The 15,903-nt window shown below is 37.0% G+C and overlaps 1 protein-coding gene and 1 long non-coding RNA gene across 4 annotated transcripts in view; one reads left to right on the plus strand and one right to left on the minus strand.

Moving 5' to 3' along the window:
* The window catches only part of LOC137862403 (contactin-6-like), a 144,840-nt gene that overhangs the window by 70,148 nt on the left and 58,789 nt on the right, over window positions 1-15,903 (minus strand). For 2 of the 3 annotated variants that reach the window (XM_068694460.1, XM_068694461.1), the window contains exon 4: window positions 12,281-12,456. In XM_068694460.1, the coding sequence (XP_068550561.1) occupies window positions 12,281-12,456 (176 nt within the window). The remainder of the gene's footprint in view (window positions 1-12,280; window positions 12,457-15,903) is intronic. The other variant, XM_068694462.1, reaches the window with a different exon arrangement.
* Window positions 1,746-9,362, plus strand: LOC137862405 (uncharacterized). Its single transcript, XR_011100242.1, has 3 exons — window positions 1,746-1,980; window positions 6,236-6,371; window positions 7,165-9,362. It is a non-coding gene; the product is annotated as an uncharacterized lncRNA (long non-coding RNA).

The following is a 15,903-nucleotide window of genomic DNA, read 5'->3' on the forward strand; positions in this document are numbered from 1 at the left end:
GTATGGACTCAGCTGTGTGTGGCAAGAAGTCATCCTCTGCAGCTGGGAACATTTGCAGACCTAAGCAAGAAAGATATGTGCTCAAAGCAAGCAAAACATCTGGTATTTTGTGGAAACTGAATCAGAGAATGACAAAGCTTTCTCTAATGTGAGAATATTTGAAGTGGACGCATGCAGCTCCACCTCTGAATGCAGGAATGGGGAGGAGTAATGGGCCAGAGCTTTTTTACAGCTGGTGTAAGTCCCCTTCAGTGGTGTAAGTACCCCACTGAGGTTGAGGAAATTATGCTGATCTATGCAAGTGGAGGGTATGGCTTGCAAGTCTTCGATGTAGGTATTTAATTATAATAAAAACCGAAGGTGGCAAGAGCATCACTTTGGTGAGGATGACCATCACTGTAGCGAGTACTGAGCTGCCGATGAAAGAAGACAAGCAAACACTGATATGGGTGTGGTGTTTACCTGAAGTGATGGATGCTGATCTCTAGAAACATGTACCAATGTTACAGATAAACATAAATATTTCTTGCCAAATTACCTCTGTTAATTAATAGGTTCAGAGGTTCAGCCACACCTGAAAAGTATGAGTTTGTTTTTTTTTAAAGCTTACCACTGACATACACTGAGATAATTGTTGCTCATATAACAAATGTATAACTTTTCTAATTTCTCTCCTCCCTCTGCCCCCCCAGCTATTATCCACACCTGTAGGTTTTTGTTTGTTTGTTTTGTTTTGTTTTTTCTTCTAAACATAAAGCTGCCTTAAAAGTGTTGGAGGGGTATATTCAACTTGCACAACAGCATGTGTGAAAACATGAACAGTTTTCTGGGATTAAGGAATTACTTTTTAAAAATGAAAATGTACCAACGGAGCAAAAAAGTAATCATAAGTAACAACTCATTCATTTCAACCTCCTGATCATGTGTTTCAAATTCCTTAATCTGCTCAAGAATAGCTGTAGCATTTCCAAACCAGTTTGCTTTAAGAATGAGCATAGGACATGTCTGCATTACTGAACAGCAAACAAGGAAGCTGGGGTATTTTAATATATGAAATTGTTACAGACAATTAGAGAAAGTCTAATTTGTCACCTTGCATAATTACTAACAGTTCATCTGAATTAATGTAATTTCATGGTTTCTTGAACTTTTGATTTTTTTCATAAATGTTTTGTCATTACATAATCCCAAATATTATAATTGTAATTACTTGTTATTGAAATGTGCAATGAATGCGAAGGCACTAGATGTAAGAGCACTTTAGAAATTAGCTATGCTCCTGAGGACAAATCAATAAACCTCTTCAAATTTCTGTGGGGCTATGTCAAATTGTGATATATCGCATTTGCTCCTGTTTCTTTTGCTTCTCTTATTGAATATGATATATTGCAATGTGATCAGTGTTGCTGGATGTGATATATCACAACAGAAATTCTCTTGCAGCACAATGTGATAAAAAATACAACCTCAGCAGTTTTTAAAAGCAGCTCATTGTTATGATTTGCTATAAGCATTTCTAACACCTGTGTTATGGGCTGACAATTAGTTACCTTCACTTTCACTTGACTGTAATGAATTAAGGGATCCTTTGGTAGTTCTTGGCTCGAACTCCATGCCTGATTGAGGGGTATAAGGTGTGCTACAGATACAAATAGAAACACTAGATCCTAATTGGATCCTTTAAATTATCTAAAAATTCTAGGATTTTTTTCCTTTTAAGTACGTTCATTTAAAATAGTTTTAGATACAGACTGTGCACATGGCTAACAGTTTGTGATCGTCTGTTTCAGATCACCGTGGAAGACCCCCTGTGAATCCAGCCATGTCTCTTGTCTCTACTCAGTATTGTACTGAACTGCTTGTTAGGAGATTAGTATAAATCTCTTTTAGCTTGGTTACCAATAACGTGTGCTATGGAGATATCGTTCTCCAAATACCTCCCAAAGGAATGGCTAGTCTCACTTTCTTCAACTTTCCTTAGTAAGTAAACTCTTTGTCAGCTTTCAGAACTGTACCAAACTTGCTAAACAAATCCTCTAACAGTTCCTTTGTCTTGATAATAGTGTCAATACTATTAATCATTTCCCTTTACCATCTAATCTCAATTTTTAAAATGTTCTAATTGATTTTCTATGAATTCAATTCTAAGATTAAGAGTGGTGTTATCTCTAATTAAGGTGTCTGAAAGCTGCTTAGCATTTCCCATTTCCTGGTTTTTAAATACTTTCATTTTCCATTAAACGCCTAACAAGTTCTTGTGCCCCTTCCCTGTTTGAAATGTGCATCAGCCTCTGCTTTGCTAGTAGCATCTCAGGGGCTGTAGGACTTTTTTTTAAGGTATTTCAGTTGTGTGAGCCTTGTGGACACCTGAATGTCTCCTTTGACCAGGACAGGTTAAAAATCAGCTGTGCTTCTCATTTTGTTCTAGTTGAGTACCTGTGGTGCACCACAGTTGAACACCTGTGGTGCATCCCATCCTGGTTAAAAGAGAAAGTTGTCCTCTCCTTTCCCCCAGAGGAGGTCAGGAGAGCCTGGCTTTCCTGACAGAGCCTGCAAAACCCCAAACGAAATGCACAAAATCCATGTCTTGTCCTTTTCCAAAGCTGCATAATCAACTAAAGACCTTCATCAGGGCTCCTTTATTTAGTTAAATTGCTTCAGAGCTTCTAAGGGGAGCGGACCTGTAATTTACACATTAGGATGCACGCTGTCCCCAGGTCTTCAGTTCAGCTTAAATGGTATGAATAGCCAATCCAGGCACTAATTTTCAAGGTGGGGAACAATAATTTCTGCCACGGCCTGATTGTCTTTTTCAATTAAAGAGTGAAAATGCCCTTTACAAAGTAATATCAAGCTTCTCTAGAGGAAAAAATGGAAGGTCACAATTAAATTAAAGAGAGGGGAGGTGGAATCCTGACTTGGTTTTTGTTCGTGTACCAAGAAACCAGTGCAAAGAAACATATGCTATGAAGCTGTATTGCTGGTCTACATCTGCTTTTTGTTATTCTTCCCCTCTTAGAGAGTTAGCAGCATAAAATATTAAAGATTTGTTTTGAACTGAACGCAGGAATTGCACCAAGCATTAAGTGTTAATGCAGCCTTAGGGTTCTTAGCCTAAAATCCATCTGCAGACCAGAGGCAGATCTGAGGATCTGACCCTCTCAAAGGGAGGGGGACAAAAGAAATACATTTTTAATATTTTATTCCTGAACAGTTTACTCACTTGTCACGGCAGAGTTCATTTGTCACCTGTCATCACAGAGTCACTTCACCGTCTGCACGAGTTTTCTCCAGATTGGAGTGCTCTTAAAAGCAGATTTCTCTCTCCTGTCTAAATCTCACAGGCCAGATTTATCCCTACCAGAGCTGCACGGATTTGACTGATTTACCCTGGAGATGGCCTTGGTCAAACCACCTCTTGGCAGAGGTGCTAATTCTTATCCAAAATTGGCTTCTTTTATTTGTGCTTGCCCCAGCTCCCACACAGACCTGGTTTCAACTCGTTACCTTGCCCCTTCCCTTGGGCCAGCACCAAGCTCCAAGCCTGCGGAGAGGCCTAGGGTCTTGCTGGGTGCTTCCACCCTAGCACCCCACAGTCCTGCTTCGGGATTTTCATTTATTTTGCAACATTTCTACTAGCAAGATAAAAATCTATGTTCATAATACATACAGTAAGAAAAAAATGGCAAGGAAGAGGGCTTTATGCACTGCTGAAAGAGTGTGACAAGCATGCCCGTGCATACTTCAGCCCTTCCCATATTCCTGCCCAGCCCCTCAGAGACCTTGATCCAGCACAGAATTACTTCTTGCAGAATTACTTTGGGTCCCAGATTTACTTTGCTGTCCCCAGACAGCACTGCTTTATCTCACTCATTCCTGCTGCAAAGACCTCCTTTGAACAGGAATTTCAAGATTTACTTGAGTGGTTGATGTAAAGGATATTTGAATGTGAGAATGTGAATCTTCTAAGTGGGTTTTTCAGGTGTGGTATACATTATTATTATTATTTTTTCCCCAGTAGCATTTAGAAATGAAGATTTACAGCTCAGTGCTTTCTCAGTACCAGATGTAGTTAGTCTATTGAGCAAGGTGTCTGTGGCCTTATTCCTTCACACCATGTAAAGTACCAGTGATACAGACTGTTCCTTCTCCTTGAGCGCAAGCTACAGAATAGAGAAGTTTGCCTTATGCCTTAAAGCTTTTGAGCTAAACAGGATCAACCTTCACTGCAAAAATAACTAATAAATTAATTTAATTACTTTTCATTCAAAGGAGTGAGTCATTTATTCCAAACAATTTAATTCATTTTCTTTTTTTCCCTCGCAAGTTTCCATCTCTAATTTTTTTTTTTTTTATTTATTTTTGTCAGACCAAAGAATAAGGAAGCTGATGTGCATGTTAAGGATGTTTCATTCAATAACTTATTGAAATTTAAGTCATATTGTCTTTCATGAAAGTACGGCAGATAAAAAGAAAATCACCTAGACTGAAACTACAGCTAGTTTCATCCTTCAAAAATATTAAGTTTTATGAATCAGAATCTAGCAGCTTTGAGACCTGTAGATGCTTTGTTACCTACCATATCTCAATCACATATATTGCTTTTCCAATACAACTTGCAGAGTGCTGATTTAGGATAAACACTTTTATAGGAACTACAGAATAGTAACATATAACTAAAAGATAATCTTCAAATACTTATGCATTCCCTATTACTACTTTATCTGACTATCTTACTACCTGTGATGCCCCTGACAACATCTCTGTAATGTATGTCTCCATTTTATAGATGAAGAATTCTTGCCTGAAAGGAGTGAAAGCCTGGTATAGTCTAAGCATAACAGCTTAAGCAACTAAAAATTTGACAGTAGTGCAACTCAACCTGATGGAATGAAAGAGCTTTAACAAAGTGTGCAGATACAGCATAGCCTTGAACTGGCTTGAACCATTTTATGGTGGTTAAATTCTCAGAGAGAGAAAAAAAAAAAACAGCTTGGGTATCTGGTGCTGCTTGGTCTGGTGTGACATTAAATAAAAGCAGAACGTTGCAGCCATCAGGTCTAGTTCATATGCTTAACCAGAAAGAGGAGGCTGTGACTGCATTTGATGTCGATTCTCATTAGATAAGATCTGAGAACGGAGAGGACTCAAACTTTTAGGGAATGATGGAGAAAATAAAACCCCCTTATAAAATCATGGAATAGTTTGTGTTGGAAGGGAACTTAAAGATCACCTAATTCTAAGCCCCTGTCATGCCTGTTATGTAGACATAACCATATTTTATGGGTTTAAGATTTCAAGCTGTTCTTTCTGTCTTCAGGAACATCTGGATGTTTGCATAATCCTATTCTTGTAGTAGCTTTAAAATAGAAATGCTATTGTCATGCTGCCTCATACTGTCAGCAAGTGAGGGAACCTGGCCAAGGTTCCTGCTTCATCACTGCTGGATGTTGGTTGATGGCTCCCACTTTTCTTTGAGCCTGTGAGAGTTTGTATGTGCACAGACTTCTGTGAAGAAGTAAATACTAGAAATTTCAACAGGCAGACAAACAGATGAGTTGAACATAGTGAGCTCTTGCATCATTGTGGTCTCTGTGCAAGTAAGCTGCACCACTTAGAGTCGATTCCCTGTAAATATTTTACTTCAAGAAGCCTTGAAGGAAACACAATGCCTAAATTCAAGGTGGCTGACACTTTACAGCAAAGCGTAGCAGGATCTCATAATGTTTTTTTCCTAATTTTGTGCAGAAGAATTGTGAAGGTGTGTGGTGGGATGTGGGTGGAGGGAAGAAAATAAAAAAATAAAAAGCCTGAGGCTTCCAGGTCTGCTCCAGGGAGAGCATCCATTAAGGCTCTTGATGTAGACCATGGGGAGCTGCTGGAAAGTGCTGGAGCACTAGTAGAATGTGTCCATAGCAATCAGAGCTGATAAATAAAGGTTCAGTATCTTTTTACTACAGGCTGAGCTCTGACAAAATATGGGCTTTATTTCCAAGTAGTAAACTGAATTCTTGATATATTTGCTATAATTCATTTTATTCAGAAACTTGCACTCAACCTGCCCATATGCAGAGAGAGGTAGGTGCTGCTGCTGCAGCTACATTGGATTTTTTAATTGTGGTAAAGAGCTCAGAAGGTAATTTTGATCTCTAAGCCCATTTAGTGACACAAGAAGAGGTGACAATAGCATTTCCATCCTCCAGACAAGTTGCATTTTGTTCTCACTGGCTCACAGGCTGCAAGGTGTTGCCAAGATCATCAGGAGGGCTGTGCAGGGGCTGCGCTCTTCTCTGCCTGATGCTCCACACATCTATCTGCAAGTTGTGATGTGCTTCTGCACTATGTGTAAGGAAACCCTTTCAGGAAAGAAGGTAGGCTTAAACTATTACATTGTAATTGTAGGCTATTAAATTAAAGCAGGTCTGTGACTTTAAGTGAGGTGTCCCTATAGAGGATAAGGGAACACACTCCGTCAGGGAAAACTTGCTCTTCAGTTAGCAGTTTGCCATCCCTGCATCACTTGTCAGTACTAAATTGAGAAGCTTCCCTTTTGGAAAAGACAGAAGTTGCAGTGTTCACTCTTTCAATACAAGCTGCTAGCCAGCCTGCTCGGTATGCCAGCCTGCATGCAGTGATGAATTAACAATCAGTTTAAAGACCGAGAGAACTTTACTCAAGGTGGTAGTTACAACATCTTGCACACCTATTAATCAAATACAATTGTTACAGGGGGATTTCTGGACACACACAGTGCCACAATACAACCAATGCAGAAGAGCATGTGCCATTTAGACTAAAATTCATGCTTGCCCAGACTTTGCAAATTCAGACTATCTGATCTGATTTAAGTGTATTGATTTTTCCATTTTCTGTTTCAAAGCATATGCTACAAGTAAAAAGGGTTATGACATTTTGAGGCATGCTGTATTGCTTTGTGATGTTTGTGTAATTTGTGTGCAGTCAAAGGTAAATAACATGATGAAGTAATCAGATGAAAAGTGGGCTTTCATGGTAGCTGAGCATCTCGCAGACAGTCACTCTAAAAGGGCTTTGCAAATGCCCCTGACTGTCATGATCTAGTAAAGACTAAATGGACTTGATTGCTTTTAATCTTTCTCCTAAAATGGTTAAATACTGATGATGGATTATTATTTTTCTTTTCAGAATGGAATAACTCTGTCCAGGAGGAATTATTGCCTCTTCAAGTTGTTATTTCAGCAAAACCATGTCTTTTGTCTATCTGACAAAAAGCACTTGAGAGAACTTGGGAACTTCAGATTTCTTCCAAGTGCTCCAGCACCATCAGTCTTATGCACACTGTTCTGAGCACCTTGTCACTTGCCAAGAGGAGAGAGGATGTACATGTTTCAAAAATGCCACTGTGAAAAAGCACCAAGCAGAAATCCCTCCCCAATGGAGACTATGAGAATATGGCTGCAGCCCAAAAATGCCAAGGAAAAATCCTTCCTTGTGGTTAGCCTGTAACACTGTGGAAAACTTTTAAATAAAAGTGGTCTCATGTCCTGTGTGGTTCAGAACAAATTACCTAATTCTATTAATGAATTTAATTTGTTATCATTGTTTCTTAGAATCCATTAAGGGGACCCAAGATCTGAGAAGCTGCAACCACGACAGCCGACGACCAATAAAGGTAAAACTGTTGGTCTAAGAATCTCATTTAAGATCCCCAGCCACCAAAATGTTTTCAATAAATACTCAGTTGTCTGGGGTTGTGCCTGGAATAGTTATGGATTAGGTTCACATACGATTCTTTTTCATGGTGGAGTACTTTTTTTTTTTTTTTCCAGTTTGTTTAATTGCACTTCTTATTGCTGCTATGTATTTGTTAATGTCTCTACTATAGACATGTATGAGAACTACAAGAGTTAGTAACCAGCCTGGACAGTCTGTTTTACTGCAGCTAGTTATGGGGATTTCCCTCAAGACCCATTGTTTACATACAGTTACTTTTACTTAAAACAGATTAAATAATTAAAACAAATCCCTTGTGTGCCCGGGATAGTATTCTGTCTGAAGCAGTATTTAAGCAGTTTTCTATAACAGCTTTTTTTGTTTGTTTGTTTGTCTTTTTTTAAGGCATGAAATGCAATTTAGATGATCTGCATTAATAAAAATAGATTTATGCAGAAAACCTCATCAAAATGCATGTATATACATCTTGGTGTCATGGAATAGGAGAAATCCCAGTTTTATGTATCCAAATGCTGCTTTAAACCTGATTTATTTATTTTTCTTCCATGAGTTTTGAATGCAGCTGTGATCCTGCTGTCTCTGCCTCTGGCCCAGAGCCACTGTGTTCGTGTCTGGTGACGTGGGGAGTTGTCTTTGACCTTTCTTCTACATGGAGTTGAAGGACTACCATGGGTTAGTGCTGTTGATAACAAACGTAGAGATGGGGGAAGCATTGTGTGGGTGCTGGGCTGTGACTTGGGAGCAAAGCTCAGTGGTCATGCCTGGGGGAGGACCCCACTTCTGTGACAGGCTCTGGCTTCACCAGCTGGGATCTGACACCACTGCTTTTTACCCAGACTGAAGATCCAGATCAGCAGCTCGAGTTCTTGCAGAACACGTGTTAGCTTTTCAAAATGTACTGCTTGCTGAGTAGCCAGAGACGCACAGAATTTATAGGGAGCTTTCAACTTTATTTATGACAAAACAAACCTTCACCGGGAAGTACGAATAACATAGGGCTGCCATCCTATGTTTCCTGCTAATGCATTTTATGTGCTCTTGCTCTGCTCTCTCTCTCACTGATGCTGTCTCTCATTTTCAGCCTGTAGCTTTAATAATCTATGCCACATCCTTCTGTACAATATTCCTCCTGCAGCTTTCATTTGACAGCTCTGTTTTTAATAGAGGATAAGCATGAAACTCCAGCAGAATCTGAAGACATATTTCTAATCTCATACAGCATTTATTTTGCTACTCGGAGAGCTCACTATCTTGAACAAAGGAAAAAGTATTTTTCACGTATTGAGATGTACGGTAGGTTTTCATAGGTATAATTAATTCAAATTCCAACTCAAAGTTACCCTGTAGTAAGAAGACAAATACACATGCACCCTGTTACTCAGATAATAGGCTTGATTCAATTATTTATCACAGTGACTGCAATAACATGCCAAGCCTATTCAGGGAAGAGTCCCATTTTGTTAGGTATTGAATGGAAGTGTCATAACCTCAACATGCCTGCCTGCCTGGATTTTAAGATATAGCTTGAAGTATGGGGTTAAAGTAGTAAATTAGGTGGCAACATGAAAATAAGAAACAGTAAAATGTTAACTGTGAAATAACTGTTTCAGGGTAATTTGTTCCATTGTCCTTATCAGGTCATTATAGAATTTCCCATGCACTGTGCTTTTTTTTTTTTTTTTTTTTTTTTTCTGGTAAGACAAGTTAAGACTCATAGTTTCACAGTAATATCATTGAGCTGAAGCATTTTCCTTTGGATTTTTGCTTGCAAATGCAAATGACAAGTTTCAATTTGTCCTATCTCTTTTATATAGGAAAGGATGTAAACTCATGTCACTGGCAATGGAAAAATAATACACTTTTTGTAAAATGGGATATATTTACCACTATATGGTTGCTGTTAAGAGCTAGAGGATTAAAGCAAGATGATAGCTATAGTTTTTTCTGCTGTTGTGGACAAATGAGACTTGACGTTATTGTGAACTGTTCCCTGCAGTAACTTTGGGAAGTGTCTTTGTGGGGATGTGAAGGCTAAGTAAAGGAACTGTTTGATATTTAGCCTGTTTTGATTGTTCTATATTGGCATGAGACATTGAGCTATTAGGGAGTTAAGTGTTTCAGAGGGAATACTTTACCAGCACAGAGTATTGAAGACCTAGCTTTAACATCTGAAAATACTTAATGCCATTGACAAAGTCCATTTTCTGGCAAACAGTTTCTGTAGTTGCTAAGAGTCATCAACTGAATGACATTGGAATATGCTTTGCCTCAGGATGGCCAGAAATCATACGTGATTTCTTTCAGATTTGCATGTCTTAGTGGAGATCCCTGTCCACAGGGATCTGGCTGTTGCCAGAAGGCCTTGGAGAACCTCCTTGCTCTCCGTGGAAAGGTGCACCCCCGTGTTTAGAGCCTTAATAACCTCAGTCTCACAAAGCTTTTTAAAGGCTATAAAACTGCTGGTCCAACTGTACAAAAATAAATAAATAAATAAATAATTTGAAAAGCTTGATTAATTTCTCTTTGTAAAAAAAAAAAAAAAGGCTATCAGGTATTCATTTGTGGCTGTACAGGCAAACGTGGAACAGCATCCTGACAGAGGAATGTCCACACCACTGAGGCTTTCCCATGTAACCTTTCTTTCCCTTCTTTTACTCTTTCAGCTTTCTCCAAACCTTTATCCTTACAGAGTTAAAATAAGACAATTTTCCATAATTTTCCATTTATGAACCACTTATAGGCAGAAGTAAACATGCGTGAACCATGGGAAGGAAGGGAAATTAGGTATTACTCAAAGGACCACTGGCTAGAAGAGCTGTTTATGACCCTAAGAGCTGGTGCACCTGGGTGGTTCTCTCTTGGCTGGGAGAGATATGAGTGGTAAACCAAAGTGCTTCCAGGATCTTGAGTCAGGGTTAGACTTGTTCAGAAAAAGATGAAATTATAGAGTAATCTGACATGCTGAATAATCACTGGAGCTTTTTCATCTTCTGTCTTTCACAGATAATCCTTTAAAAATTTTTGCTTTTACTTTTCTTATACTTCCTTTGAGTCTTCATTTGAAGGTGTTCCTTTTCTATTAAGTCTTTTCCCGAATCCCATCTTGGCCTATTTTGCTTCCTTGTGGATTACAGATTCCACAGATAATTATGAGTCCATCTATTCTTGCTTCTTTCTAAAATGGCATTTGTTCTTTCACTGAATATTTTTTTATCTCCAAGTCCTGAAAAAAAAAATCCCATATAGAAAAAGTGGCTTGCAGAAATATTTCAGAAAAAGTGAAAAAATAATTAATCAAAATTTTAGTTTCCATTTGACCCGCTCCTGGGAATCAAACACTCTTTGAGAAATTCAGAATAAAACATTATTAAATGAGATACTAGTGATATACCATTTGATCTGCTCCACTAAAAGAGAGTCTGTGAACCATTGTGACCTCTAATGTCTCCTTTGTATAACCCCTGTGACATGAGATTTGCTATGAGAAATGGAACAAGATTAATAATTAATACATTTGCTGGTGTCTGAAATAGCGACACAAGGTTGGCTTTAGACATATGTTTTATTAATGAGGTTGAAAACAATTGCTTTCTCCCAGCAACAGACAGCTCAGACTTTTATATCAAAGAAAATGGAATGGAAATAACACTTTTTTTTTTTTTTTTTTTTTTTTTTTTGGTGGTAGGTCTCTTCTCTTCTCTTCTCTTCTCTTCTCTTCTCTCTCTTCTCTTCTCTTCTCTTCTCTTCTCTTCTCTTCTCTTCTCTTCTCTTCTCTTCTCTTCTCTTCTCTTCTCTTCTCTTCTCTTCTCTTCTCTTCTCTTCTCTTCTCTTCTCTTCTCTTCTCTTCTCTTCTCTTCCCTCTCCTTTGTTTTTTATTTATTTTTGTTTGTTTGTTTCCTTGGGACATCCACACAACTCAGTCACCACATACAAATATTGTGAAGAAGGTTGTGAAGCTGTAAATAAGTGAAATGGAGAGCAAACCTAAAACAAGATTTAAACTGGCTCAAGACAACAAATGGGCTTTATCCAATTGAGCTGAAATACGAAACACTTTAGAGCCATAGAAGCATCATTTTGCAATCTATAAGGAAAGAGACTGTTTTTTGCTCTGTTAATGTAACAAAATGTCAATGTGGCGATTGGAGGTACAAAAATTTTATGACTCTGCTGGATATTATTATGTTATAGAAAATGGAAAGACTAATTTTTTGACATGTTCCTTCCCACAATTGTAACTACCTGCTATGTAGCAAAGAAAACACTGTCTTAAAAAGAAACACCTTTATTAAGTGAAAATAATTACATTCATCTTCCTTTACCTTTCAATTTTCAGAAAGTTATTCCTGTTCCTGAGGGCTAGCAATCCTCAGATGTCTGGTTATTTCATTAATATTTACTAGGATTTTTTTTTTTTTTTTAAAGAAAAAAAAATAAGCACTGCTGAAGTTAGCCAAACCTTTTGAACAGAATCTTTAATGGTGCTTTAATTATTCAGTATATTACCATTCATTTGCAGAATTAATCAGAAAATAATGTACTAATAAATATGATCTTCCCAACTTACATGCAAATTGAAGCTTTGCCTTCCTGCTCAGAATTGTTCCAAATGAATTTGTGGCCAAACACTGGTATGTTCCCATATCCTGTTTTTTATGTGGGTTATTGATTGCCAAGCTGCCTCCAACCAACCTGTAGTGATAACTCATGGTAAGATCAATATCTGTGCCATTTTGCTTCCACCTTTGAGGGGAAAAAAATCAAATTATGCTTATAATTTACAGATCCTATTCATATTTATCTTAAGTAGCGTGCTGTAACATACCTGTAACGATAAAAATGTAGTTAAATATCACAAAATTATATCATTTTTCACACAAGATTGCTTCTTATATCAATTTTGATGATATCAATAATTCTGTTCTTTGAAAAATCTTTACTGCTTTTTTGCTAGTCACCAGTGTTCACCAAATGTCTAGAAAAAGTAATTATAACTTATTCATACAAACTAAGTTATCCATCCAACTGGGATTACAGCATATTTCTTGACTGAAGCTACCTTATTTTTTATAATATAGATGGTATCCAAATGTGTTTTACAGTCCTTACAAATGATGTCAGAAATTTAGTTACAGAAATGATGTGGCAATATAAATCAAGAAGGATTATACTTCAAAGGACAGAAGAAAGCAGGGAAAGAAGTTTTTGTACAGCAATTTTAAGCCTGATAGTTTAATGATGAAAATGCTGCCTTTTTAAAGCACGATTTGTCTCTGTTAGTCTGTTAGTAGAAAACAGATTGTATCTGCAGCGTTACACAGCTATTTACAAATGTCAAAATAAAGTTTCTATTTCAAAGAAAATAATTATTATCTGTTTTGATTAGGAAAATTTTGTGGCTTTACCATTAGTCATATAAGGGTGGAATTTTCATTGCCCACATGAGGCCCAAAGGAAAAATGAAGGTCTTCAGACACTGACATCTACAAGCTCTGGGCATGTTTATGCCACAAATTACACTGCTAGAAATCCTGAAACTACATAACTAAGATTTTTTTTTCTTCTCCTAATTTCATACCATCACCATCTCTTCAGCCTGAATAATTTCTTCTGTTGACCTAAATGAGCATGATGCTGACGAGTCCTCTAAAGAGGAGAATTGTCTCCTTGTTAGCTAACTGAAGGATCATAGTATTAAAAAAAAAAAAAAAAGTGTATTTCTTCTTATGTGCAGAGATGAACTATGAACTTACTGACAGGGATGGAAGTGTAGCAGACTACTTTGAACAGATAAAAACTTGAGGAAACTTGCACCATAACTACAGTCCTGGAAGATTGGACCTGGATATACAGCACAATGCTTTACTTCTGACACCCTGAGAAATTTCTCTTACATGGTCAGAAGGAGATTTTCAAATAGTGCTGTGAAATGCAACTCCGTGTTCCAAGGGAAATCTTGACAAATTTGTACAGAGGAAACAAAGATCCTGACCTTTTAAGGGATGCTTGTTTTCAAGGATGAAAAATGACTGATTAAAATATGAAATCAATTGAATTCTGTGAACAAATTCTAGTAAGATTAAATAATTTATCTGGTTTAGCCAATCTCTGCCTCCTTTTTCATCAATGCATTAACATTAAGAAATTTAGAAGCAGCAGTAGACCATCACTAATTCTCCCTTCCTACCCATTGCAGCTGACCTTTGTGCACCTCAGTTCTATTCCTTTGTCATATTTTCCTTTTTTTTTTTTTTTTGGTCTATTTTTTTTGCTGTTGTTTTGGTTGCTTCCACTTTTTTTTTTTTTTTTTCTCCCCAAGGTAAGAAAAATCATAGCCACTGCCCCTCAATGAGCCTTTCCTATGGAGCGGTGTTCTGTGTCAGTGCCAGCATTTTGCTGTATTTCAGAATTTACATACAGTGCATACTCTCTAGACCTTTCAATTTTCTAATATAGGATATTCTGGTATTTAATTTGCCATTTCTCTTTAATTTCAGAATCAATCACTGAAATAACTACTGTCATCATTACAAGGCTCCCAATTAAGCTCTATAATTGTTTTTCAAAACAAATGTAAAGTTGTTGGCTTAGTTGCTGCAAATGAATTCTTCACAGTATCCCCGTAATCATTCTAATCACCACGGTGCAATGATTATTAAACTGTGCATATAGATCAGGGGTTCATCTCCTGGTGTGGGCTTTTTCCTAATTAATATGTTTACATCACTAAAAGAATAGAATTAATGAATTCATGTGATAGACAATGATTTAATGACTGTGTGTTCTGCAGTATGCTGTCTAAAACATAGAAATCTTTGAAGAGCTCTATAAAGAAAATTTTAACATGTTAAAGCTTGGATTGCCTACATCTTCACTTGAAATTCTTCATTCAACCATTGATTCTGATGATGAATTCAATAGTTCCCAATAAATGTAACACTTCTCAAATCACATTAAAATATCTAAACATTAAAAACAAAACAAACAAACAAACAAAACCCCAATCTATATGTTCTATACATTAATAGAATAGTTTATCTTTTTGCTTTAAGATTTTTTTCTATAGAACACCAGTCATAAAGTATTCCTAATAAATTCCTCATTGAGTTAAAAGCTTTGGAAGCTTATACGTGGGAACTCCACAATCCTATTGAGATTTAAAGATCTCAAGCAATAGGTGGTCTGTTTTCTCTTGTCCTCTCTTCTTAAAATTTTCACCGCCAATTTATTCCATTATACTTTGCCTATATATTTGAATACAATGGTATAAAAACATTCTTCCAAGCCACTGGATTATGTTAAATATTTGATACTGGACTTATTGGGAATTTACTTCTAGCAAACACTGCAGTCAAATCATTTCAGCTCCACTTATGTAAGAATAAATATGATTTCCTAATACTTATACCATTATGATTTGCTATTCAAACCATCTTTGTCTCCAAGCAGAAAAGGAGAATTTGTTAACTAGCTAAAAACGTTCAAAAAAGGCAACAGCACATCACACTCATAAAAATGGTGAAATTTTAGAAATATTTGCAGATAAAAAATATTCTTGAGACTTGTATGAGAAATGTCAATATGCTTAATTTCACATATATTAATTATCAAGCTGTATGCCCGGAGATATCTCTGGTGTTTAAACTTCCCTTGTTCTCTCCGAGTAGAATTTCTTCTAGGCCATGATCTAGATGCTACCACCTACATACTGACCCGTGTTCAAGTAAATGCATCAGAGCTGAAGAGAGTCCTCAGCCTGGAATGCTGCTTTGTGGGAAAAATGTGTCGGCACAAGACATCCAGCTTCTAACCCAGTGCTTCACTACAAAATAACAGGTGAACACAGGGCTAATACTGAACTTCAGAGTATGAAATTTGTTTCAATGAGATAAATTTGGTTATCTGTGATCTCTGACATTTCAGTAGGAAAGAATTTATTATTTTTTTTGACGTAAGATTATGTTTTCTGAGAAATGAATAATTAACCAGGAAATTTGTAATCACGTCTGTAAGGATACTATACAATGCTATGGAATGGCCAAGTAGCTATAATTAAGTGAATCCCATTTTTATAATTAATGAAAAGAGTAATGTTCCATAGAAACTCTTTAGAAAAAGGAAGCCTTTTATTTCAGAAGATGTGACTGTTTTGGAAATGAAATATCAAGGTGCATCAGTTTTAGTATATAT

This window comes from Anas acuta, chromosome 11 (assembly GCF_963932015.1).
Source record: "Anas acuta chromosome 11, bAnaAcu1.1, whole genome shotgun sequence".
Taxonomy (NCBI): domain Eukaryota; kingdom Metazoa; phylum Chordata; class Aves; order Anseriformes; family Anatidae; genus Anas; species Anas acuta.